Consider the following 27,449-nt stretch of genomic DNA (forward strand, 5'->3'; position numbering starts at 1 on the left):
TATTGAGAATTTTTCGTGATTGATTTTTATTTATTCATTTATTTATCACCTTTCATAAGGTATGTATTGCAATATGATATAAAATTAGAATCAACAGTATAAAGTTGCATAAATTATGGAGAATAATATATATTACTAATGGATTAATTAGTAATATATATTAGTAAGACTATGGAATATCATTTACATTGTATAGATTAATTAGTGATTTAATTTATAATAAACAATAAGTTTATACATAATGAAAATTTTCATTTAATTTTATTAATTTCCTGATTGGATAATATGATTGATTCATCATTTTTAAAAAAATTGATATAATTGAATTGTTTGATTTTAAAGTATAATTAATTTGTGTTATACTTTAATTTAAAATAAACTAATTCGATAATCTATATTATATGTGATTAATCTTATATAAATTTAAAAAATATAAATATAAATTAAAAAAAGTACAGTGCACTTTTATCGAAATTTGATTAAAATTAAATAAAAATATTAATATAGAAAAATAAAAAAAAAATTTGGATCTTTCAAATATATCTTTATATAATTAAAAATAACTATAAAATATAATTAAAATAATACTGTAACAAAGCGATTTTTACCATAATTGGCAATCAATGTTATCGCATAAACAAAAAATTTTTTCCTGTTTTTCTGTCATAAAATAATAAAAAAAAGTAACAATAAGAAACGATTATACATGACCAAAATGAAAAAAAAAATTAAAAAATTTGAACATTTTATTTTCATTAAAACCTAATTATATAATATATAAAAAATTAATTTTCTAGAAAAAGAAATATATTATATGATGGAAGAAATCTTGCAGCAGGAAAAAATATATGTGCGTAAGAAGCACAAGAGATATTTTACTCGCTTGTTCATCAATATTTCATTATTATAATATGATATATAAATATATCATTAAAAAATATTTATTTATAATATAATTGAAAATAAATTTAATTATAGAAATAACATTTTGTTATTATGCATGTTTATTTCTATGAATGTATTGGATTTTTTGAAAATCAATTAATTAAATTCGCATTTTTAGATCTAATTTTTTTTCAGTCATGAATATATTATACAATTTTGATAAAATATATTAAAAAATTATATATAGAAAATTGATCAAAATATCATCGATTTGTTATAAATAATTTTTAAGATTTGAGAAACAAATATCATGTATATTATACAATATATTCTATAAAATTTAAAACAATATTCATGCAATCTTTTTTATTTTTAATGATATTCTAAGCACGATAGCAAAATTTCTAAAGATCAAAAAATATCCGTAATAGATTACAAAATACTTTGAATTATTAATAATGTAAACAGATGCTTGTTTTAATACTAATAAAATAATATTTTATATTTTCTCTGATTAAATTATATTTTCTCTCTCTTTTATCAATTATCCTGATATAAAGTGATTTATTGCATTCCCATATAAATATATTAAAAATTTTCATTATGAAAAATTTTTTATTATTATGTTTATATTATTATATTATTATATTATTATATTATTATATTATATTATTATATTATTATATTATATTATTATATTATTATATTATTATTATATTTCTTGTGTTTAATATAAAATTAATAGTATTATTTTTTTTATGCTTAGATTTTTTTGTTTCATTCTGCTCTACAAATTTTCAATTTATTTAATTATGAATCTTTCCATGTTATTCGATATCCAAAAAGAAAACGAAAACTACAATATATATATAATAAGAAATGTATATATTATATTATATAATTATATTTTTATATTTTCAATATAAGAATGGAAAAATAATTATTGTAATTGTATTCAAATTTTATCTGATAATAAGTAAATGAAATTATAATTTATATTAAAATAAGGAAAAGAATGAGAAAAATTTACATTTACAAATTTATAATATCTAATTAAAAACACGTGTTTAAATACGCATTTATCTTCTATAAACAGGTTTAACCACTCTTTGGAGATATTTTTTCAAGGTCATTCTCTTCCTCTTACAGCTTTTCTAAAAATGGCATCAGACATACCATCTATTTCGGAATGGCTTCAAGGTCGAAACGTTTTCATCACTGGCGGTTCTGGTTTTATGGGAAAGGTTTTAATCTATAAACTGTTGATCAGCTGTGATCATCTTGAAAATATTTTTGTATTAATTAGAAAAAAGAAAGATGTCGATCCGCAATCTAGACTGCAATATATGATAAAAGTATGAGATATTTTACATTATATTAAAATTAAATTAAAAAATTATTATAACTCATAGTGCTTTAAAATAAATTTTAGGAACAGGTTATATCAAAACAACATTTCTTTTAAAATCTTTCTAATGTTTCCAGAAATTTGAAAATTTCGCAAAGGCAACAAACATTAAATGATTTCGAGTGGTACGTCATATATATATATGGAGGTAGTGAAATTTTAGAGATTTCAAGTTTAATTCCATCTTTTCTTTTTTTTTTTTAGAAACAAGCTAAAATATCTTATTTATTATTATTTGTTTGTTATTTTCTTTACAAAATGGCATTATTAAGAAAAGATTAACTTTTCGTTCAACTTATCAATGTTCTAAATATTTAACTTTTTACTTATCATTTACTTATTATTTTATTATTTAATATTTTGTTATTTTGCACGAATTAAAAATTGATCTAACTAAAATTTAACCTTGTTATTAAATTTTATACAAAAACGAGTTTTTAATTAAGAAATAACTCATCTTAACAAATTAAGATTGTTTGTGTCTTTAACTTTAATTTTGTAAAATATTATCCAGATTCATGTATTTTTATTTTTTTCATGTATTCGTTCATGTATTTTTATTTTTTTTTTAAATTAATGTAAACGTTAATTTTTAAAATATGGAAATATATATAGATATACAGTTTCATTTAAAAAAATAAAATTGGAAGTTTTCGTTTAAAATTTTTATTTTGAAAAAAATTGAATTTTTCAATTCGAATGAAAAATTTTTTAAAATTCATTTATTTCTAGTCCTTCTTAATTACTTTAACTATTTTAATACTAGATTGGTATATGCCATAATGAATATAAGATATATACCATATACAAATATGTGTCATGAGTAATGCTCACAAAAAAATTAAAAGAAAAAGCATCAATGCTACTATTGTGTACATTTCATGTAAAAAGTATGGGAAATTATTGAGGTAATTTTGTTAAATTAAAGTAATATTTAAAGATTTCATGTATTTCACTTATTTTATGGCAATAAATATACAAATTGCATACAAAAGAAAATATTTATTTAAAATATATTAAATAAATTTATTAATTAAAATTTATTAATAAAGTATTAAAGCTGTTTTTATTAATATAGAAATAAATTATTAGCAAATTAATTATCAGTTGAAGTAATTTGAGATAAATTTTTGTATTTCTTATTTCAAATACTATTATCCGGAACTGAACAATGCAAAAAATTTATTATGATTTGGTCAATTATTGATTATGAATTATATTTTAAAATATAATTCTTGCCAATAATCAAAAGAATATCAATCAATTTATATTCAAGAAAATTATTTAGAGATTTTATCTTACGATATTTTTCATGAAAAATTATTAATTATTATAGATATAATACTATTATTATAGATATTATTATTATAAATTTCGCATTAAATATATCGTTTATATTATTTGTTATTACTTATAATTGATATTTCAATAACTTAAAAATATTTATTTATATTAATAATTTAATAAGATATATTTGTAATAATACATGAACGAAAGTGAAAGGGATACCTAAGCTTATGGTATGCAGTAATTTCACTATATATGATTTTAAGATGTCCTAGAAAATCACTAAGAATATATATTCAATGTAACAGAAATATATGCACATAAATAATTAAACTGCATTTTTATATGAAGAAATCGCTTCCGTTCTCAATTCAAGTATTTTTTTTTCTGTTACTGCTTTGAATGAGAATTGCGCATTGGAATGATTGTATAAAAATTTTAATTTCATTACATATATAAAAGATTTTTGTTATATAAATATATGATAAATTGATTAATTTTTCAGGAAAATCCACTTAAAATAATTAAAGAAAAATATCCTGAAAAAATAGAAAAAATTAAATTAATACAAGGTGATACTACTGACGAACATCTTGCTTTATCGACTGCCGATAAACAAAAATTATTAAAAGAAGTTTCCATAGTTTTTCACATGGCGGCAAATGTTAAATTCGATTTGACATTAAAACAGGCAATAACAATAAATACTCTGGGTACTAAGAATGTTATAAATCTTGCAAAAGAGGTACATATTTATTAATTTTATGAAATTAAGAATATAAAATTACTTAAATTAAGAATATTTATTTTAATTATTTCTGATTTTTTCTGAGTAAAATAATTACCATTTTTTCTTAAAACATTTTTTTCGATATTTTGACATTATGTTTTGATTTTTAACATAGATGGAGCATTTAAAATCCTTCATTCATGTTTCTACTTCGTACTGTCACTGTAATGAATCTGTACTTGAAGAAAGAAATTATCCTGCTCCTATAGAACTTGAAAAAATTGTAAAAATAGTAAATGATACGACAGATGATTTTCAAAAAATCATGACACCAAAAATATTACAAGGATTACCAAACACTTATGCCTTTAGTAAAGCACTTGCTGAAGATTTGGTGCAGAAGAGTGGTTTACCTGCAGGTGTTGCAAGACCTTCTATAGGTATTTTAAATAAGAATATATAAATTTTCTTTATGTATATATTGCATCTTTATTTCAAAAGATTCAAAAATATTAACTAATTAAATATTTTTTGAAAAATGATTTTTATTATTTTTAGTTTTTTGAACTATATATTTTTTATAATAAAAGTGCAATATGATTTTAAAATTTATGAATATTTAATATAATTTGTTATAAATTATTAATTAATTTAAATTTTAGTGGTCGCATCATGGAAAGAACCAATGCCTGGTTGGATTGACAACATGAATGGACCAACAGGTTTAATGGTAGGTGCTGGAAAAGGAGTAATACGAACTGTTCTCTGTAATTATAATTATTTATTGAATCTAATTCCCTGTGACATGGCGATTAATGCAATGATTGGATTGGCATGGAAAGTAGGAAGAGAAAAACCTGAAAAACCAATATTTATGAACATTACTTCTGGACTTGAAAACCCGATTTCTTGGGGTTATGCTGTAGAAACTGGAAAGAAATATACCATAATGTATCCATTCACAGGTTAATAAAAGAATTATAATATATATTTCTATAATATAATTAATGAAACGAATTAATTTTCTATATTAATGAAATAAATAAAATAATAATATTTATAAAGCAAGTTAATAATAATTCTATGTATAAAAAACAATTAATGTTTTAATCTATTTAACCAAAATTAATCTATAAATTTTATTTTAAGGTTTACTATGGTATCCAGGTGGAAGTATTACAACATTAAAATTTTACCATTGGATACGCGTGATCTTATTCCATTATATACCTGCAATTTTCATAGATATTATTATTTTTCTAACTGGAAATAAACCATTTTTAATAAGAGTGCATCAAAAAGTTAATAATGGTATAGGATTGATACAATATTATACTACTAAAGAATGGGAATTTCGGTAATTATGCAGAAATATTTTTTAAAATTTTCAATAAGTTATTTTCTAAGTTGTAAATCTTCGGATTTTTCAGTGTTATTGAAAATTTTAATTTCTGATAAATTATTATATAAAAAAATTTTAATTAATGATAAATTATGATACATTATATTAAAACTAAAATTTTATTCTAATTTAATTTCGATTTTCAGAAATGACCGCATGAAAAAATTGCAACTTGAATTAAATTCATCTGATAGAGAAAAATTCTTTATGGATACAAAAGCTATATCTTGGGATAGTTACATGTTGAAATATATATTAGGCGTTAGACAATATTGTTTAAAAGATGATCTTTCTACCATACCTCGTGCACGGAAAGTTATTAGATATTTATATTTTGCTGATTGGTTTGTTAAGATCGGATTTACAATCTTCTTTATATGGTTTCTATTCTTGGATAAATTCATCTAAACATATTACGATCATATTTGAACTTAACAAATTATAGATATATTGATTATAGATATATTATAATAATTGATTTTATCTGAAAATGATAATATATTTCTTTATTTTTATTTTATTTTATTCTCAAATGCTAAAAATTATGTTTTACATTATATTCACAATTATTATTAATTAACTATTTTATTTTATTGTATACAATGAGATAATGATTCTTTAATAAGATATAATTCAATATAATATTGTTTATTGCTTTATCATAGAACATGCATTTGCAATTATGATATTTTTAAGATACTTATTATAATAATAAATATATTTATTTCTTAAAAGACGTAAAAAGACTGTTTTAATAATTAAATTTTAAAATATATATTAGAATATTTATAAAAATTTGACTTAAGTGCTTGAATAAAATAAATAAAGATTTTATTTAATTTGTAAAGAATGTGCCAGTAAATAAAATATAATAAAGAAATAATATCAACCATTATATTTGATATCATTATCAATAACATAATACAAAATTACTTTCAAAGATTAATTCTTCCTTTTTAATTAAAATAATCTCATAGTATATTTCCTATTAGAGAAAAATTTTGGATTAATACAATTTAAATCAGTATAAAAAAGTTTCTATAATATGATTATTTAGATTTTCAAATTCTTGACGCAATTACATATCTGATCAAGTCATGACATTTTGAAATTTCGAAATTCTTGCTCTCACGCGACATGTCTGTTCGTACAATCTCTCAGGTGAAATATTCTTTTCTCGTCATTTCTTAGTCATGCAAATATTTGAAGTAATATTTGAAATAGAAAAGTTTTCGCTATTTGTTATGAAATATCTACTATACATGACTAATAATAATCTATAGTATATTACAATATTATGTTAATCTAAAAAACAAGCGTTTTTACAAATATTAAATAAAATTATATTTGGATTTAATTTTCATACTATTCTTACATTCTGAAAGATCAGAAAGTTTCTTCAAATTTATTTTTCAAAGAACGAATATTTTTTTAAATAAAATGTTCCATGAATTATAAGATTATAAAAATGATTTTAGATTATAGAAATGTTTGGAAATATTAATATTAGACCAAAGTTATTGTTTTATAATTTATAGTTTAGATCAACATTATTAACATTCTAAATATTAATGAATAAAATAAATTTTAATTTATCTATTTTTCATGTATTTTTTATATTATTTTTTTGCGCGTTATATAAAAAACGTAAAGAATAAAATTATTCAGCGACTATACAGGATTATATAAGAATGATTTATATATATATAAATTACAAAAGAATTGCCAACAAAAATTTGTAGTCAAATATCGAAAGAAAAATATAAAAAAAAATATTGATTAATTGAACACTTGTACTATGAATTTTTAGTCAACGAACGATTTATATGAAAATGTAATGAAAAATCATGAAAGCACATGAATCCGGTAGTACCCAAAGAGTGTCGAAATCTTATACTCGTCTTGCTCATCCGTTTTCGTTCTCACTCGTGTACATGTTCTCTTTTTTTCCCCAATACTTACATTTTCACTCTCACTTTTTCATTTCAACTCTCACTCTTTAACTATCATTGCAGATGTATACATTACACATAGACGTATATATATATATATATATATATATTTTAAACAAGAATATTTTTAGTTTTGTTTCATATTTCATAATTTTTTGTTTTATATTAATTTATTTTTTTTTTAATAATTCCTTTTTTAATTGAAGAAAAAGGACTGTAAAAAAAAAAATTATACGAATTGCATATCAAAATGTTATCTATGATAATTTCATTGATTTCAAGATCAATATTTTAAATTAATTATATTATCAATTAATCAAGACTTAATATTTTTATGTTATTTTAAATCCTTAAATTTTCAAATTCGTAAAATTATTTTTTTTGTTAAAATAATTTTCCAAGTTAAAGTAAATATATATACATACATATACATCATTAACTTTTAAATAGCATTAAATGTTATGTATCTTTAATAGATTAAAGATTGCATTAAATTTGAATTACATTAATCGCATTACAATTTAAATTATGTTACATTAATTTTAAACTATCTATAAAGTTTTAAATCTTTATCAAGAGAAAAAAAAAAATCGAAATTAAAATTAACTGTTCTAATGTGAATATTGATATTTATAAGAATTTATTTACATTTATTCTAATATATTCAAAGTTTAATCTTAAAATGAATCATATTAATCTATATATATCTATATATATATATAAATATATCTTTATAATTCACATATTTTTCAAAAAATTGTCATAATAATGAAATATAATTTCAATAAAATTATGAAAATCTCAATTATGAAATATGACTGAATATATATATATATATATATATATATACATATATAAGCAATTATATAGTTTAAATATTGAGTTATTCTCTTGAATAAGGGTGGGAGCAACCGAACGACCATACGAAAGTAAATAGGGAATACATTGAGATCATCTAAGAAAATATTGGGCCAACATTATACTTTCTCAGTCTGTATCGTGCTCACCGTCCAAGTAACACCGATTGACTAAAGCCGGTCACTTGTAAAGTAACAGTCGTGTTTCATTTTGTTCACCATTATTCACCTGTGAACTTTGAGGAATAAGCTTGAGAAATTTTTTTTATTTTTAAAAGTAAGTGTTCATTGAAAGTATATAATTTCTTTCTTTTTTCATCTTATTTTTGAAACATATACAATTTAATTAAATTTTGTTTTTTAGATAATAAAGTAAAATTTAATTTTGTTTCTTCGTTTGTTTATTGTTTTAGATTTATTTAGATTTATTTTTTATAAATCTTTTATATGAATAAAAAAATGTAAATATGCTAAATATATAATAAATATAATAATTATAATATTATATTTATATTATAATAAATATATAATAATTTATCAGTCTTTACAACATTAAATTTTCTTAAATCTGTAACAATATGATTAAATATAATTATTGAAAACCAACGAATATGAAAACATTATAAGTGAAGCAATATTCAAAAGTAATAGTGATCGAAATTTTCTAATGAATAATAGAATGATTCAACTTATTTTGAAGTTATTTAAATTTATTTCAAATTTATTTTAAAGTTATTTATGGTTTATTTTAAAGAATTTATGATTTCTTAAATTAAAAACTATGTCATTATATATTCATAATATTATATATTCTAATATAAAATATTAGATATCAAATACTCAATATTAGATAACATTGTTGAGTATCATTGCGCATTTAATTATTCAATGTTCTAAATTACATAATTACAAAATATTTAATGTATCAAATTTAATATAATATTTTAATATGCGATTATCAATGAAATTAAATTTCAATATATAATTCAATAACAAAAGATTAAAATAATAACAATTTCCTATTAAGTTTTTAAAATGTTTTTATAAAATCATAAAAAACTATTTAATCTTGGTTGCATCACTTATATAACAAATACATTTAAAAATTAATAATTCAGACTTTTATTATGTAACGCTTATTCAAAAATCAACAAGAAATAGAAATAAAAAAAAAATTTTTCAATAAAAAACCGATAAGAATCTTTTAGTATAAAGATTTTTTCCAAAGTATCCAAGCTTCTTTGTCAACACAGATGATGTTTTTACATCACTGTAAAAATTATTACGCCATCTCATGATGTTTGCATAACCATAATGTTTGTTCTTTTATGCAAATTTCATTTCATAAAACAATTTGTATATTTCTTTGGTACTTAATTTTAATGCTTTATAATTTCATCATTTTCGTGCTCTATTTTCTTTCTAAATCAATATCTATCTAATTTAGTTTTCAAATTTCAATTTATATTTTTTTAAATTTTTAAAAATATTCAAAATATTTTTACATCATAGTATATGTCAAAATAATTTGAAATATTCAAGATTTCATCGCTACCGAATTCAGAAAAAGTTATAAGTAACTTAATTGAAAAAGAAAAATTCATATTTGGCTCAGGTCCGTGGGTACGCCACCACCCAAAAGACTCAACGAGTTCAGGACAAAATAAAACAAGTCTTGAAACTCGTCGGTCCCCCTTGCGGGATATAATAATATAATTCTAAAATATTAGTGTTATTTCCACTTATTTCATCATTTCCATTATTTCATCATAGATAATTTACAATCATTATCTTGATAATTGCAACCATTAATGTTTAAGATTTAAATTGTTCAATTTTTGCTATATTTGCTTTAATCACTTGACTGACAATTAGTCATTATTGCGAAATTATAATATTACGTATAATATTATATATATATAATATGATATTTTATATATATATATAATATGTATAATATATATATAATATATATAATATATANGATTACTACTATTGAAAACTTATTGTCACTTAAATTCTTACAAAAAATAGTTTTCAAAATGCATGTTTATTTTACGTATTGCTTTATAAATAATGTTTAATTGAAAAAATTCATTTGCATATGTAATACTGTTTGGAAAACTGAAATCTTGTATGCATACAAATAAAAATTGCAAAATTGCGAAATATTTATATGTTGCAATTTTTGAAATTTACACTGTAATTTTCATTAAGTATAATGCCAACGATAATACCTTTTTTATACATTGAAATTACATTTAATTCTTAGAATTTAGCATAAATATAATTATTTTTTAAAGGTATTTATCTATATAAAAAATTTACATATTATAATCATGATTATTTTTTGATTAGATACGATGGCAGAATCAAAAGTGGAAGAGATATCTGATAGAATAGCAGAATCTTTCAAAAATCAGAACATCTTAATCACTGGTGGCACTGGATTTTTAGGAAAAGTCGTTGTTGAAAAATTTCTCAGATGTTTACCGGACATAAAACAAATTTATATGTTGATCAGAACGAAAAAAGAAAAAAATCCAAAACATCGCTTAGAGGAAATTTTTAATTCACCGGTAAATATATAATCTTATTGGAATTTTATGTGATTATTCAATTTTTGAACAAAATAAATATTAGCATAAAAATATAAATAATATAGATCTGATATAGATTTTAAACTATTGTCATAAAAAAATTCCATTAATCTAATATGTCTTGATGATATTACGTAAGAAAGCAATTCAACCATTTATGAACACGTAAACAAGTTTCTTGTATATATTATTGTTTGAAGTAATTTTTTCTAAACTAATTTCTGAGAAAAATATTTGAGATAATTGCATTATTTAAACGAATAAATTGAAAAAATAAATAAATATATATATTATTAAAAAACATTTTATGAAAAATAATTTCTATTAAATTTATATTAGAAACTATTATAATAGTGTTATAGTAAGAGTAGATTTTTTAATGCGTAAGGTATTGCAACACGTATCTTGTAAAACACATGGAGAAAGTTTAATTATGTAAAGATTAAATTGTGCAAGAAAAGCACCTTGATACTCATTTTTATTGAAAAATTTATTTTCACTGTCGAAAAGAAAAGAAATTTTTCAAAACTAGTTGTACAAAAATAACGTTAGTTATACAAATACATTTTGATGTAATAACGATTTCATATTTTGTTGAATCTATTGTTAAACAAGAAAATATTATTTAACGATAAATTTTATCCAATAAAAAGAAAATATATTACATTGATTAAAATCAAATACAATTGAAAAAAATAAAAAAAATTTTTCAAAGACCAAATTTGATCTAAATAAAAAATAAAAGTGACTGGCATAATGCAAATATCGTAAATTTTAATCAACTTAGGTTTGATCGTTTCTATTAGAATATTTTATGATAAAAAAATACATATACATCAAATTATAATTCATTATAATTGATTTAACTATAATTTTCAAATTATTATTAACTTATATATTTTATTTAAATCTAAAAAAAATTTATTTATTAAAATTAGCAAAAGCAATTAAATAGAATATTACATCACATTTCTATATAATTAAAAAAAAGACATATATTAACAGGTAGTAATCAATATAATGAGGAATATTCTAGCTAACATATAATATATGATGTCATGAATCAAATAAAAAAGAGTTATTTAATAGTTAAAGTGTCATCTTCATCTTTGATAGAATGCAATACGTTTTGAAATACTTCCGATGATTTACACAACTCTTGCTTATTTCTTCGAATTTATTAAAAATGAAATCTACGATTTGCACGGTAAAAGATATGATTCCTATATTACAACAAAAAGGAACGAAGTCAAGGCCGTATCATAGAGAAAAGGATGGCAAAGGTTATTACCTCTATTATTATCAAGTCTCATACTCAGTGAAAGTTCTTATTTTTCAACTGGTCTGTTATGTCATATCTTCTGTACTGCTGACTTCTGGACCTCATTCTCTCACGTAATATATACGTATACAAATCACATTTCATATACATACAATGAAGATTGAAGAATTTGATCATATTATATTAATTATAATTATATGTAAAAATGTTCTTATAATTAGTTGATTGCTTTTCTATAAAAGAAAATAATTATATATGTAATTATATATATATTATTTAATGAAGAAATTATTAATCACATCATTCGTAATAGCAATTCTAAAAATTATTTCATATAAATGCATAATAGTATTTCAGATTTTATATTTAATTATTTATGATAACTATCTAACTAAACTTAAAAAATTTTTAATGGTTTTACAATATCAATTAATTAAATAAATAAACAACAACAAAAATAAAAATAAAACAAATAAAATCATATTTAAAAAGAATTTCTTAAAACGAACGATTTCTAATTCGAATTTAATACATCAATTTATATTATATTTATAAATATTATATAAAACTAATGAATAATTAACAAAAAACTATAATTGAAAAATTATTTCAGCTATTTGAAAAAGTTAAAAAACAAAGAGGTGAAGAAATACTTAAAAAATCTGTAACTGTTATAAACGGAGATGTATCGCTACCTGGACTTGGTCTTTCTTCAGAAGATAGAAAAATGCTTTGTGAAAAGATTAATATTGTATATCATGCAGCTGCTACAGTACGGTAGTATAAAACGAATGTATTAAAAACATATATTTATAATATCAAAAATAATATTGAATTTGATCATTAAATTATTATAGATTTGACGAAATGTTGAAAAAAGCAGTATTATTAAATACGCGTGGTACAAAACAAATGTTGGAATTAGCCAAAGAGATGAAGCATTTAAAATTATTTGCTCATATCAGTACAGCATATTGTCATCTTGAAGAAAAAGTATTATATCTCTAATAATATTTAAAATTAAATACGAATACTTACATTTTTTTCATAATTTTTTCAAAATTTGTTTCTCAGGTTTTAGGAGAAAAACCGTATCCACCACCTGGAGATCCTCATAAAATAATTAAATGCGTAGAATGGATGGATGATGATGTAGTTGAAGCTATGACAGATAAAATTTTAGCACATCTTCCTAATACATATGCCTTTACTAAAGCTTTGTCAGAAAGCCTTGTTGAAGAAGCAATGCCATATATTCCAGCAATTATATTAAGGTATAAATAAAAATAAATACTTATAGAAATAATAAATATTTTTAATTGGAAATTATTTTAAATCTTAGACCAAGCATAGTTATACCAATATGGAAAGAACCAATTCCAGGATGGACAGATAATATTAACGGTCCAACAGGACTCTTGATTGGTGCTGGAAAAGGTGTTATTCGAACGATGTATTGTAATGACAGTGGTTATGCTGATTATCTTCCTGTTGATATTGCAGTAAATGCAATTCTTGCTATTTCTTGGAATTTCATCTATTGTAAGGATCATGAAAAGAGAGTTTATAATCTTACAAGCAGTAGTGAATTTAAGGTAAATTATCTTTAATTAGTAATAATAATTTATATATACAATAAGCGTTCAATGTATCTCAACATGAAAATTTTAGGTATCATGGGCAGAAATCATTGCCAGGGGTCGAAAAATAACAGAAAAAGTTCCTTTGAACGGGGTTGTTTGGTATCCAGGTGGAAGTATGAAAAGATCAAGACTCATGCATAATATATGTGTTTTATTCTTTCATATGATACCTGCTTATTTCATAGATGCACTTATTTTCCTTGCAGGTTATAAGCCAATGTAAGTATATTTTAAAATTATAATTTTTCATTTATAGATGATCAATTATTTCCAAATCAAATCATTTTAACGACATTAAAGGATATAAAACTCTTACTATGAATAGTATGTGCCGTGTACAACGTCGGATACAAAAAGGTTTCGAAGTTTTTGAATATTATGCCAACAATCAGTGGGACTTCGATAATTCAAATCTCTTGGAAGTACGAAATAAACTTAATCCTGTGGAATATGAAAAATATCAATTACATGGAGAAGATATGGATATAGACGCATATTTTGAAACATGTATAAGAGCAGCAAGAATTTATATATTGAACGAACCGCCAGAAACTTTACCAGCTGCTCGAAGACATTTAAGAATGTAAAATCTATTTAGAAAAATCTATTTAGAAAAATTAAATTTTGAAAGTTTTATAAAATGTTATTAATTACTAATATATATAATTTTTATTGCAGCATGTATTGGATTGATGTCATAACAAAAATATTTTTCTTGATATTATTAATTTATGTATTTGCATCCTGGAATGAGAGTTTCAAAGCACTATTAATAGGAAGTTGGTTGTTTGTCACTCGAACCTTACTACATTAACTATTCACATTATAAAGTTTTTAATGTTTTAATGTTGAACTTTAATGCGACGAAATAAACTATGGATCTTCTTTTTTTATTGATTTATAGTTTTTTTTTAATTAGTAAAATAATTAATATAATAAATTTATTTTTTCAATAATAAATATTTACAAATAAAATCAAATTTTGAATTTTATCTTATATTCCTTTTTTAGGAAACAATAAATAGGTAAATAAAAGAAAAATAAAATAGAGAATGATATTCACAGTGAAACGTGGTTTTTATTTATATCAAATTATGAAAGAGAATTATTCTCTTAAACGGATTCCTGTACAGGTGGTTCATAGCCTTCTGGTCTATCGACTTTTGAACCACTTTCGCCTACTTCTTCACTCTTACTACCCGCACCGTCACCGTGGAGCTCCAGTAATTTGCTCAATTCGAAACGTGGCTTCTTTAATACTTTAACCTATGATATTATGTATTTTTATTTATCGAATTTTTTTTAAAAGATACTAAAATTATAGAAACAATTGTTTTTACTTATATACCTTGCGAATATAAACATCATGTAGTGGATAAATTCCTTGTGAAGCTTTTTCAATGTCTTTTGCAGTAGCATCTGGTAAAAGCTTACTGACTACACCCTTTAAATCACTTTTTGTAACATCATTCGTAATTGTATCTACCATTTTCTGCCTGATTTTTTTGACCTAAATATAAAAACTCTACATAAATAACTTTATATATGTACTATATGAATAATAAATTCATACAGTATTAATATATTTATTAGATATTGAAAGATCAATTCTAGAAATCAAAATAAACATAAAAATTGGTATACAAAAATATTTACTTAAGTTATAAGCAATTGAAATTTGTATTGGACAAAGCAAAGTGGAAGATAGAATGAAGATCATTCTATCTTTGTTATTTCATTATTGCATTCCATTTTGTTGCTTTATTCAACACAATTCTAAGTTATTTTTAATTTAAAATAAATTACAAATAAGTTTTAATTGATATTTTTTGACTTTATTTCTATTTATTTTGGCTTCTAGAATCAACTTTCAAAGATATCCCATAATATATTTTAATAAAAAATGTTGCAACATCAAATATCACTATTTTCTAGTCCAAAAATAGTGTGGTAAGCGACTGTCTATTAATTTATGCAACTTCATAAAACATAAAAGTGTTTATTTTACCTTTATGCATTTTAAGTTGCAAATATTAAAAATGAAAATAATATATTTATAAATTTGTATAAATTTTTTATATAAATATCAACCTGTGCATGTTGAGCATAACATGTTTTTCTTGTGCTTAATTGATCTTTGTTAGTAAAACCAATGCAGAAAACTCTAAGCAAATATCCATCAGTAGTTTTTACATCAACATTAGCTTCTATCAGAGTTTGCCATTTTTTAACCATGGATCTTAATTTATCTGTAGTTAAATCCATACCATGGAAGTTTGTCAATACATTACGATGTTGTACATCTTCAGCAATCAATCTAAATTTACGAAAAGATCTTTCTGCATCTCCATCATTTTGTAAATCTGCTAAGGATACTTCAAATACTCTGTATTTTAATCCCTCAGAAGCAATTTCTGCAATATAATGAATATAAAATTAATATGAAAAATAATTTAAAATATTACAATAAAATTATAAGTAATTATTATTAATATATATTAAATTGTACTTTTTACATAAATTTGTAGCAGTAATTAGTTTTAATATTATCACATAAAAAATAATATTATGGTAACTGTCTGCTATTCTCTATGCAACATAAAACGCCATAAAGTAACAATAAAACTTTGATGGAGCTGGAGTTGCAAATATTTTTTAACATAAAGTTAAAAAATAATTATCTTACTTGTTCCTTGAGTTCTATTGACCAATGTTTTGCCAACATGACGGTTGGTAAACATAGATGGTGCCTTAACATCATACCAATCCTTACGAGTAAAGGGATCGACGCTGTATCAAATGAAAAATTAGGTTAGGATTTCAATGATTAAGAAATATTCATATTTTAATACGCATACACAATTTAATCATAATTAATAATTTCAACTCAAAATTTAATTATGTTAATGTATTGCATCAGATTCGATATATTTCAATTTATATTAATACTATTTAAAAGAAATCAATAAAGAATGAATAAAAATCTATAATTAAAATAAAAACTTTTGAATTAATCTTTTTTATATCTAAAAAAACATGATATATTCTAAAATTATATGAATTAATAGATATTGATAAAAACAATATATTAAACATAAAATATACATATGAAATTTGAATGTCAGACGTAGAGAATCTATTATAATATGAAGCATCTTTAATAATTTCAAAAAGAAAATTAAATATTTTTTATAAGAAATATTTAAAGTACATCAAGGAAATATTATGATTTACTTACATCTTCTTTTTAACACCTTTTTTACCTCCTTTCGAAAGTCCCTTATTTTTACCCACCGCCATAATTGAAGTCACGCACGAAAAGAAACACGTTTACGCTGGAACGGAAACTGGCAGAGCAATCTATAACTTAGTTATCAACAAATAAGCGCGGATTGGTTGAAACATTTTAATTATTTCTATTTTGTTTTTCAGTTTATTTTAAATAATCTTTTTAAAAACTAACATTTTATTTGCAATTATTTGAAAATTAAATTTTTAAATATATATTATCTGAATCTCTATTATTAATAAATAAATTATTTATTATTAATAGTTAAAATTGTTATATTATACAATTTAAAAAGTTATATTATAAATAAAAAACCGAATTAAATAACATTATTTAAAAAAATATATATTCATAGTTATAATGACTATGTATTTAATTATAAGCTTATTTTAAATATGTTAAATGATATTAATAATTTTAAAAATATTAATATGTTAAAAAATAAATTATTATTTTCAATTCAAAATTCAATTAAAATAATTTTAAATAAAAATTTTATTATGTATACATGTATACAATTTTATTATGTAAGAATGAATATCTTAAACGTTTACAATTTATAAATTGCAATTTGCATAAGTACGAAGTTTTCTACTAACATTTAAGTTACTTGATATATCGAATGTCGACAGCTGTATACTTTTGACTAATTTCAGTGCAATTCGGATTTTTGCATGTAAGACGGTGGGATTTATTTTTTTCATCAAATGCAAATGCAGAACTCACCGTTTATATTCTTCCGCGATAAATTTTGCGATAAATGAAACAATTTTTAGTAGAATATATGTTTACGCGGTGGTCATTACAAAGATATACATCAAGTAGTTGGCCTATAAAATTGTTCTGATAATCATGAATCTTCAAACACTGTTCCAAGATTTCAATCCAAGGTAAAAATCTTCGTACATGAATTTAAAAAATTTTTTTTATTGATTTTCATAATAAAATTTTATGATATAATGAAATAGAATATATTAATAATGAAATTATATAAATTTTATTATAAGATATACTTGTGTTTAATTTTTAATATAATCTTTCTTAAAATTAATATTTAATATGGATTTAATATTTGATAATTTAATCAAATATTTATTAATATTTTTAATTTTAATTTGATATGTATTCACGAGAAAAAAAATCAGAAAATTATAAATAACTACTATTTTATTTATCACGTTTTATCATTATTACGGGATTGTTGTTAGCTTTTATTATAAATTCTCAAAAATCAATTTATCAATTTTTTCATATATAATTATTTTGTAATTATTTAAAAAATAAATAAGATTAATAATAAATTCAATTGATAATAATTTATTATGAAATTCGTAATATATTTTTATTATCAAATTTAATTAAGTGAATATATGTGTATATATAATTGTGAATCTTCTAAAATGAATTATAAATATATAATAATATATATTAATAATATTTGTCTATATAAAAATAAATTAAAATAATAAATAATAAAAAATATATATAATCAAAACAATAAATATTAATTATTTTTTAATTTATATTTTAGTAAATTTTTAGTACACACCTGTTTGATGATATTTACAACATTATTTGCACTTCGTTTGGATGGTTTCATAGAATGGAGTTATTGGACTGTATTTACTCCAATATGGTTTTGGAAAAGCATGGTAATATTAGGTGCTACTATTGGAAGTTATATTTGGTGGAGGCATCCACATGCAAGATTGGAAGGAGATGCTTATGTACATTATAAAGCAATGTTAATTACATTAGCTTTACATTTAATTCTGTTAATGTTTGAATTGTTAGTATGTGATAAATTAGAATCTGAAAGACATCTTTGGATGCTTGTATTTATACCTCTTATTTTTATCTCTGCAGTATCAATAGTTGTAAGTAATTTTTAATTATGTAGCAGAGTGATATAAATTAATTTTACAGAAAATATAAATATTTTCTTTTTTATAGGTGTGTATATGGGCTGCCAAACATGATCGATCATTTGAACTTGAATTATTTTGTGCAGTAAATATTTTACAATTTATTTTCTTGGCATTAAGATTAGATGGTTTTATAACATGGAGTTGGGAAGTAGTGTTTGCTCCTCTTTGGGCACTTTTATCTTTATCTTTAGTTGCAGTTCTATATGCTATAGTATTTGCTGCTGTTTTATTAAGAACCCCACAGATTAATGCCAGGCAAAGGCGGACATCTTTGAATTCAGCATTGGCATATACATTTCTTGTAGTTCCAATTTTAGTGTTTCAAGTAAGAATTAAGCAATAATTTTAAAATTAATCTTTTCTTATAAATTTTTTTTAATCAAGATTTTATTTATTAGGTATTGTTAGCAAATAAATTGGATGGAGATATTTCATTGAATTATACAACAGTAGCAATGCCACTTTTAATATCTCACATAACACTTATTTTTATGTCATTTGATGCAAAAGGAGGAAATAGATGTAAAAAAATTATATTTAAATGTTAAATATAGTTAGATATTTTATAATAACAAAATTATTAAAAATAAAAAATTTTTATTAATTTTAGGGTGGTTTGGTATTAGAAAAGATTTTTGTCATTTTTTATTGAGTTTGTGCCCATTACTTCAAGAATATGGTAATATTTCTTATCAACCAAGAAGTGAACAGGACCAACCACCATCAGAACCAATGGTATCAGAAAAAAATGAAAAACATGTTAAAAAAATTGATCTGACAAAACCTGTTGTACCTATAATATCTATTGATATGCCGGATTGATTGTATAATTTCGGTATTATACAAATACATATAATATACATAAATAATTATAAATAATAAAATTCATATCAATTTAAAAAATACTTTATGTTGCAGGCCCTATTCGGGTATATAAAATATTTTTATCGATATGATTGGTTAATACCAGATATCATATCTTAACGAGTAATGGACAGGTGCGTAAATAATAGCGAAATCTATTATAAAGAAGGAAATAAAATTATTATTTTCAATACGATATATCGTAATGAAAATCTTGTTATTGTTAAATATATTATGCGCCAAGGCAATCATAATAATTATATTACCTATTTTGTTCATGGGGCTTAAGCTTTTCACAATTATTGTGAAAATTTTAGTAGAAAAAGCGTTAAAAATTTTTTTTAAATAAATAATTACAATAAAGTTAAATATTAAATATCTATATCTATATAAAAATATAAATATAAAAAGGTCCCACGAGCAAATTTAGCAGTTGCAGTGCTCAAAAATATTATATTTCTTAAAGCTGCATTCATTTTTTCTGTATCCAAACACTTAAATTATGTGTAGAATAAGCAACCAACCCGTCCACTTATTTGATTGCTCCTTTATAATGATATAGAATAATTGCCGACCTATTTTATTAAGCCTGTTATTCGATTACACTTGTTACGTAACGATAACATTATTATTACTTTGCCAAAAGTAGTGAATAGTGGAATGATAAACATGCCTAAGTTGGTGCTAAAAAAATTATCTTAGACATGTTTTGTATGCTATAAACTATGTTGTTTAAAATTTAAACTAAACCTCGGTATCATGATCTGTACAAAGTTAAGCTTAATTTGTAATGTATACTTATTTTTTAAATAGATTTTCCTGCAGAATGTAATAAATGTAAATTTGAAGCTTGTTATGAAGGAAAATCTTTAATGTAAATAGACTCCAAGTTTTAGAATTTCTTAGTATTGTACAGATCATGCCCGAAAAATTTATTATGTATATAGTTAGATTCTGGTGTGGTTGTCTGGTTTGATTTTTAGTTAATACGAAATTTATCAATATTGAATCATTTATAAAAAAAATATTTATATAAATATAATATATATTATATTATATTATATTATATATATATATATATATATATATAGACAAAAAACAAAAAGTATAAGTAAAGCTGTGAACAGTTAAAGTAATTGCCATTTGACATTATATTTTACATTTCTTTTTAAAAATTTTCGTTTTTATTATTTAATAATCTAAATTTTTCTAATAAGTAAGACTTGATTTTATTCTTAAATTAGTGAATTTGAAAAGATTAATTAATGAACAAAAACCCTAACAAAATCTGAATAATAAAATTTCTTACTTATTACATTTTATTTTCATAAAAATGTTCTATGTATACATAAATCTTTTTTAATTATATATTATAAATTTAATTTTTTTTTAATAACATTTTAAACATATATTTATAATAAGTATGGTAATATATAATAAAAAACAAAAGTTATATTTATATTAGAATAATTTTTGTTCTAAATGTTCCTAAAAATATTTTGCAATATTTTGTCATTAAAAATTCTTATATGTATATTAATGAAGAGATAAGCATTTTAATAAACGTGTTCAAAGGGCTCTGTTACTTTAAGTGTTTAAGTTAATTTTGTATACATTTAACTATTCATTAGTTGCTTAATAAATGCTATGAATAATACATTTTGTAAATGATAATGTAAAAAACATATGCTTTTATAAAATATTGAACGATTTAAATTTCATTATATTTTTTTAAAACATTAATATTCCTTTCAATGGAAAATGAATATATTATGATGTTTATAAAAGTATAAGGACATTTGTTTGGCATGATCTATATGTTATGTTTAATAACATTAAATATTTTTATAATAAAAAATGATATAAATTTTTGTTTACAATTAACATATAGTTTATTGTGAACATAGTTTGTATGTTCGAGTATAGGTTTTCTATCGGCCTTAATAAAATAAGAGATTGGATATATCGGCTGGGATATAAGACTGAGCGCCTCGCATCCTTAGAATAGCATCATTAAGATGTATAAGAAAAAAAATTGCGTGAATTAAAGAACAAATAAATATTAAGGACATCGTAATTGTTAACATTAGTAGATAATTATAATTATTAAGTATATCCAATCATTTATTGTGTTATGTAGAAATAATGTACATACTCTGTTGTATTACAATTATAGACTATATCAATTATTGTATATTATACATATCTATCATGAGCGAAGGTAAATACATAGTGGTATTATTTTATTTTATATATATCACATACAAGATATATCATTATAATCTAATAAAGTTTATATTTTTGGTATTAATAGACACGAGCAATTTTTACAATACGAGGCTTTTTGCATTTTTTTTTTCATACATATAGTTCGTATCCGATTCATCAAGTAACGTTGAATCGATATAACAAAACAAATAAAACTTATTACTACTAATTATAATTTTCTTACGTTCTTCTTGTTACAATCATTATATTGTTTCAATAATACATCTATTAAAAAATATAGACATTTTTTATCTAAATTATGCATTTTTATATTAAAAAAAATTTTTTTTTGAAAAATCTATCTTAAAGTTATTAAAAATCTATAATTAAATAATATTAATCAATATTATTAATCAATATTAAATTATAATTTCTTACATTTGTTTGTATGTAAAAATTGGCAGAAGATAAATAATATACATATATTCGTAAAGTTTAATCACTTATGCAAATATTTTTAATATATGCGCAAATTACCATCAATTATTATTTTAATTGCTTACATCATTTTTTAAAATTTCAACATAGTGGTATGTATTCAGGTACCCAAGTACGACCAAGAAGCAATGATACATTCTTCGATAGTGTTGTGATGTCTAGTTCAGAATCTTCTATTAATGATGTTTCCCAAATATACAGTATTTGCAAACGTTTTGCACAGAGTGTAACAAATTCCAATAATCCTGAGCAACTAAATATATTAAAAAAAACAAAAAAGTAAATTATTATCATTTTATTTTAATTTAAAGAAATTATTTATATTAATTTAAAGAAAAAAAAATTAAAATTTGAATTTTTATTGGCAAAATTTAATTTAAATTTAGATCATATTACATACGTGATTTCACAATCACCCAAAGCCACAGCACTTAAACGTGGACAATGTTCAGCGACAAAGAGTAATGCACGATCAAGTAAACCGGAACCATAAGCTGCAATCACTAGTTCAACCAAACGGGGGCATTGATATCCGATATGTAGTATCATTGTTTCCGATGGAGTTTCTCCAAAATACAAGTGCGTTATAGGAACATACGGTGCGAATAACGGACTTTGATCATCTTCATTCGTCATATAAGATAATCTATTTTTATTATAAGATGAAATGTTTTATTACATGCATAAATTGATATTGTATAATATATTAAAAGAGAAATCAAATTAAAAAAGAGAAATCAAAGAATTATATTTTTTAATACATTTTAAATAATATAATATATTGCAATATACACATATCGATTAAATTAATTAAATGTATTTTTTGTATATGAATATCCATTTGGATAACAATAAGAATTCTAATTGATAATATAGTTTACATTTTAGTTTGTTCAAATATTATAATCTTTTTAGAAAATAAAAATAGTGAAGTAACAATGAATTTATAATTAATATAATTAAATTAATATAATGTGCACTCACAACACAAGATTTATATTCGGTAAATGATTGGAAAATGAAAACCAAGCTTTATCGCTCACTCGTGGAAGTGGTTTTGTTTCTGGATGTACTTCCAATCGTAGAGTTTCCAATTGCACTTGTTTTTCGGAACTCAAAGCTAATAGTAATTCGTCACTAAGCAATGAATAAGACAATGATAATTCTTGCAGATAACAGCAGTAATTAACTAATGCTTCAATTCCTGGAAAAATAATTTGTTAATATAATATTATTCGTAATTATTACTAATGTTAAATTAATTAAATTTATTTAAAAAGAAATGAAATATTAAATTATCTCTTAAAAAATCAAACCTTCAGGTAACAATCGGGGAAATCCTTTAATACGTAAAAGTTGTAAAGTTTTCGAAGAATCCTCATCACTTTCAGCACGATTTTTCTTTTGTTCAATCGAGTCATTGTTTGATATTTTCATAATGGTTTTAAATTTATCATTGGCGATATCCAAAAAGTCAAGTTTTGCAGTATTCATTAATGCCAACATCTATTAAATATTATTTATACTAATTATTTATAGCAATTTTATAAGAGTTTTTATCTTTTAAATTACAATGAAAAATTAAGTTTTATTAAGTTTTATTTTCAAGCTTTTTATTTTAAAAAAATATAACTTCATTAAATTTTCTCCTTTATTAGTGAAATTTTAATTCAATTTAATTTAATTGATTTTTAATATACTGATTTATAAAAAAATAAATAATAAATTATTCAAAATATAATGACAAAATATCTTTATGTATTTTAATAATGATTCTAATCATGAGATAATCTCTGATACCCCTTTGTATCAAATGAATTCCTTAATGATTCCATGCCGGTTTATAATATGTTAAATTTTTATATTCACATGCGATTTAAAGTTTTCACAGAAAAATTCACTATTTAAATATCTTATCTATTCCAACAATTTACATAATTGGGTGTAAAAACAGCCGTAGAAATTGCAAACCATAAAAGATTTCTCAAAATGTAACCAGCGTTAGAATTAGCGTGCAGAGTAATCTCGACAATAAATAACTTTTAATAACTTCTCAAAAACTTGCGAATCGAAGGGAGTATAACGTCGAGAAACGCAACACCAAGACTCAGAGCAAGACTCGAAGCAAGATCGTGGTTATCGTGTTCCCCTAAGGAGACAGTGAGAAAAAGCGAAAGGACGATTGGAAAGGCTGTTATAAAATTATTGTGCAAGAGACAACATTGATCGAATTGGGCCGAGAGTCTAGTGACTAGGACATACACGTGCTAGGCATGCATCGATGTTGCACCGATCCGTTGCATACTTTAAAAGTATATGTGCAGTACGCTTTCATCGTATATCCAGTAAAAGGATCGTTACCCACAGAAAGCGGTCATGGACTTCAATAAAATGTTCCTTAGCTAACTAACTATTCACGTGTTTGCATTTGTAGATCACGTGTAATTTCTTAAGGTGACCATAGCTTAAATTTTCACTCTTTGCATAGAAATCTATTCCTCCCGAATTCAGTTATTCTTATTCTTTCTCAATATGGTCCAATTTATGCTAAACGTTAATTTTATATTATTTTTATAGTTTAATTAATAACTTATTAAAAAAAAAATCTTTTTGAAACTTTTGAAAGTGATATAAGAGAATTATAATCACTTTAAATCTCTGCATTAGAAAGATCTAAAATTTGAAAAATAATATTATAAATCCATATAATAATATTATAAAATAATATTATATTTCTAACATAAGTCTATTATATTTTATATTATTTATAAATACATATATATAGATTATAAAATAAATTTAAATGATGTGATATAAAACGTATAAAAGAAATTATAAATGTATTTAAAAAAAAATCTGATAAATATATTAACGATAATATATTAACGAAATGATATAAATATTTTAATATTTTAATATTATGTTTAACAAAATATGAATAAAAAGAAATCATGAAGCTTATTGCTAATTTCCAGTAAATCATTCACGTATTTCCTTTACGATTTATGTACATCGCAGAGAAATGAAATTAATATAATTATTAAATATTATTATTATATTATTATTAAATAATATAATATATATTATTATTAAATATATATATATTTATTATTATTAAATATATATTCTTCGATATAAATATATAATATATTAACAATATATTAAATATAATATTAAAATTATAAAAAAAAAACAAAGCTGAAAAAAATTCAACTATATTTTACAAATCTATTTGAGTCAAAAATATAAATATAATAGCCGAAATCGTAAGTAAAAAAGAATAATCATAAAAATTAAACTTCACTTAACATAAATATCATATTTTATCATATATGATACTTATATGTCTATACACATATATAGAATATCCCAAAAATGAAAAATTTTAAAAGAAAATGTTGCTTGAAATTATCTTAGAAATCTGTACCTGGTATTCCTATATTTTTGAGATACTCTATATACACAATACAGTCATGAAGATATTAATGATATCAATGACTTATCTATTAATAAGTACTTATTAACTTTAATCTAATTTTTTGAAACATAGCTATAATGTTTTATTTATTTTAATTTAATCAATATTTTTAAGTAATATTATAAAATTTTCATTTAAGAAATTCATAAAAAAGAAACTTACATAACACAATCCTATCAACAAAGTTCTACTTAACACAGAAACTTCAAATAATATATGTTGAAGCATAAGAAAATTCATACGTAAAAAAATATTACCTATTATCCCGGTTACGATTAAATTTTACGTGTCTCAAAAACGGTAAAAGCTTTTTGAGGATAAGATAATTTGTGTTCTTTAAAAGTGAAATCCATTTACTTCTGCAGTAGTCCGCTGTTAGCATTCAATTCGTCATTATCTAAAACAATGATACATTGTTATCAAACAATATTTGTTACAACAATAATTGTTATCAAATTATTATTTTAATGCATTATTTAATATAACCATTAATATCGCTTTATATCTAAAAAATTAACTGTTTTAAATTACTGTTTTAAATTACTAGTTTCTTTATCAGGAAATATTTTATGCAACATAAATTTTATAATTTATTAAACTTTAATATCATATTACATGTTTCTTCTTTCTGAATCACTGCTCAATGATTATTCACAGTTATTAAACGCTATTCATTTTATTGCAGATCGAAACGAAATAACACTTTATATTTTTTTAATTTACTATCCTTATTTCTATTGTTGAAAAATCTTATTTCATATGTCACTTTCGAAATCAAACACGGATTTTCTATTTTAATAAATATTTTTCATTATAAGTTCGTGCAAACTTGATTTGGTCTCAATACTGTGCTTGCTATAATGTTTCTGACGCGCCAACACTGCTGTTTGTATAGACACTGATACACGTGTTGCGAAGCTCACGTGTACCATGCCTATTGACACCTGTATGAGCTTTACAAGCATTTGTCTATAGATATCATATGTATATATATATATATATTATGTATAATGATTATATATATATACATATATTATGCGTGTGAACAATTATGTATATATATATATATATATGTATATATTTATATATACATGATTATTTAAACAATATGCGTCATCATAATTGCGTTTTAATTTCT

General features: G+C 21.9%; 5 protein-coding genes across 6 annotated transcripts; 3 read left to right on the forward strand and 2 right to left on the reverse strand.

Moving 5' to 3' along the window:
* On the forward strand, nucleotides 1-6,252 carry LOC122721047 (putative fatty acyl-CoA reductase CG5065). Its single transcript, XM_043948262.1, has 7 exons — nucleotides 1-59; nucleotides 2,035-2,240; nucleotides 4,086-4,325; nucleotides 4,486-4,750; nucleotides 4,973-5,275; nucleotides 5,460-5,667; nucleotides 5,859-6,252. Exons 2-7 carry the CDS (start codon nucleotides 2,046-2,048, stop codon nucleotides 6,118-6,120), a joined length of 1,473 nt encoding a protein of 490 aa, XP_043804197.1. The 5' UTR covers nucleotides 1-59; nucleotides 2,035-2,045; the 3' UTR covers nucleotides 6,121-6,252.
* Nucleotides 6,253-8,585: 2,333 nt separating this feature from the next.
* LOC122721044 (putative fatty acyl-CoA reductase CG5065) lies at nucleotides 8,586-15,021 on the forward strand. Its single transcript, XM_043948254.1, is given in 10 exon segments — nucleotides 8,586-8,798; nucleotides 10,880-11,100; nucleotides 13,017-13,180; nucleotides 13,261-13,396; nucleotides 13,478-13,677; nucleotides 13,746-13,998; nucleotides 14,075-14,265; nucleotides 14,372-14,629; nucleotides 14,725-14,842; nucleotides 14,844-15,021. Coding segments are annotated over 9 exon segments (1,611 nt in total). The 5' UTR covers nucleotides 8,586-8,798; nucleotides 10,880-10,884; the 3' UTR covers nucleotides 14,919-15,021.
* Nucleotides 14,183-17,412, reverse strand: LOC122721051 (40S ribosomal protein S3a). Of its 2 annotated transcripts, XR_006347852.1 has the most exons (6): nucleotides 17,285-17,412; nucleotides 16,733-16,836; nucleotides 16,138-16,460; nucleotides 15,395-15,556; nucleotides 15,110-15,312; nucleotides 14,183-14,487 (listed from the first exon to the last, which is right to left on the reverse strand). XR_006347852.1 is itself a non-coding variant. In XM_043948267.1 (5 exons), the coding sequence occupies exons 1-5, from the start codon at nucleotides 17,344-17,346 to the stop codon at nucleotides 15,160-15,162; spliced, it is 804 nt and encodes a 267-aa protein (XP_043804202.1). In that variant the 5' UTR covers nucleotides 17,347-17,412; the 3' UTR covers nucleotides 15,105-15,159. The 2 variants fall into 2 exon arrangements, 1 of the variants encoding a protein (XP_043804202.1); XM_043948267.1 differs by lacking the exon at nucleotides 14,183-14,487 and having other exon boundaries at nucleotides 15,105-15,312.
* A 594-nt stretch (nucleotides 17,413-18,006) lies between these two features.
* LOC122721049 (transmembrane protein 185A) lies at nucleotides 18,007-21,254 on the forward strand. The gene is made up of 6 exons (XM_043948264.1): nucleotides 18,007-18,225; nucleotides 18,867-19,212; nucleotides 19,289-19,588; nucleotides 19,662-19,785; nucleotides 19,874-20,098; nucleotides 20,182-21,254. The coding sequence occupies exons 1-5, from the start codon at nucleotides 18,188-18,190 to the stop codon at nucleotides 20,083-20,085; spliced, it is 1,020 nt and encodes a 339-aa protein (XP_043804199.1). The 5' UTR covers nucleotides 18,007-18,187; the 3' UTR covers nucleotides 20,086-20,098; nucleotides 20,182-21,254.
* Nucleotides 21,255-22,793: 1,539 nt separating this feature from the next.
* On the reverse strand, nucleotides 22,794-27,198 carry LOC122720965 (F-box/LRR-repeat protein 3-like). The gene is made up of 6 exons (XM_043948120.1): nucleotides 26,927-27,198; nucleotides 26,569-26,708; nucleotides 24,150-24,339; nucleotides 23,818-24,037; nucleotides 23,234-23,479; nucleotides 22,794-23,086 (listed from the first exon to the last, which is right to left on the reverse strand). Exons 3-6 carry the CDS (start codon nucleotides 24,337-24,339, stop codon nucleotides 22,915-22,917), a joined length of 828 nt encoding a protein of 275 aa, XP_043804055.1. The 5' UTR covers nucleotides 26,569-26,708; nucleotides 26,927-27,198; the 3' UTR covers nucleotides 22,794-22,914.
* Nucleotides 27,199-27,449: the final 251 nt, after the last annotated feature.

The sequence above is a fragment of the Apis laboriosa genome, unplaced genomic scaffold (genome assembly GCF_014066325.1).
Source record: "Apis laboriosa isolate Shangri-la unplaced genomic scaffold, ASM1406632v1 scaffold13_cov153, whole genome shotgun sequence".
Taxonomy (NCBI): domain Eukaryota; kingdom Metazoa; phylum Arthropoda; class Insecta; order Hymenoptera; family Apidae; genus Apis; species Apis laboriosa.

Excerpts from the sequence above, each read along its gene's own strand:
- LOC122721047 (XM_043948262.1), top strand. The coding sequence starts at position 2,046 with ATGGCATCAGACATACCATCTATTTCGGAATGGCTTCAAGGTCGAAAC. Across the intron at positions 4,751-4,972 it reads TGTTGCAAGACCTTCTATAG|TGGTCGCATCATGGAAAGAA; the intron begins GTATTTTAAATA and ends TTTAAATTTTAG. Across the intron at positions 5,276-5,459 it reads CATAATGTATCCATTCACAG|GTTTACTATGGTATCCAGGT; the intron begins GTTAATAAAAGA and ends TTTTATTTTAAG.
- LOC122721051 (XM_043948267.1), bottom strand. The coding sequence starts at position 17,346 with ATGGCGGTGGGTAAAAATAAGGGACTTTCGAAAGGAGGTAAAAAAGGT. Across the intron at positions 16,461-16,732 it reads CAATAGAACTCAAGGAACAA|AAATTGCTTCTGAGGGATTA; the intron begins GTAAGATAATTA and ends ATTATATTGCAG. Across the intron at positions 15,313-15,394 it reads ATGATGTTTATATTCGCAAG|GTTAAAGTATTAAAGAAGCC; the intron begins GTATATAAGTAA and ends ATAATATCATAG.
- LOC122721049 (XM_043948264.1), top strand. The coding sequence starts at position 18,188 with ATGAATCTTCAAACACTGTTCCAAGATTTCAATCCAAG. Across the intron at positions 18,226-18,866 it reads TTCCAAGATTTCAATCCAAG|TAAATTTTTAGTACACACCT; the intron begins GTAAAAATCTTC and ends TTTATATTTTAG. Across the intron at positions 19,786-19,873 it reads TGCAAAAGGAGGAAATAGAT|GGTGGTTTGGTATTAGAAAA; the intron begins GTAAAAAAATTA and ends TATTAATTTTAG.
- LOC122720965 (XM_043948120.1), bottom strand. The coding sequence starts at position 24,339 with ATGTTGGCATTAATGAATACTGCAAAACTTGACTTTTTGGATATCGCC. Across the intron at positions 24,038-24,149 it reads TCCCCGATTGTTACCTGAAG|GAATTGAAGCATTAGTTAAT; the intron begins GTTTGATTTTTT and ends TTATTTTTCCAG. Across the intron at positions 23,480-23,817 it reads CCGAATATAAATCTTGTGTT|ATTATCTTATATGACGAATG; the intron begins GTGAGTGCACAT and ends TAATAAAAATAG.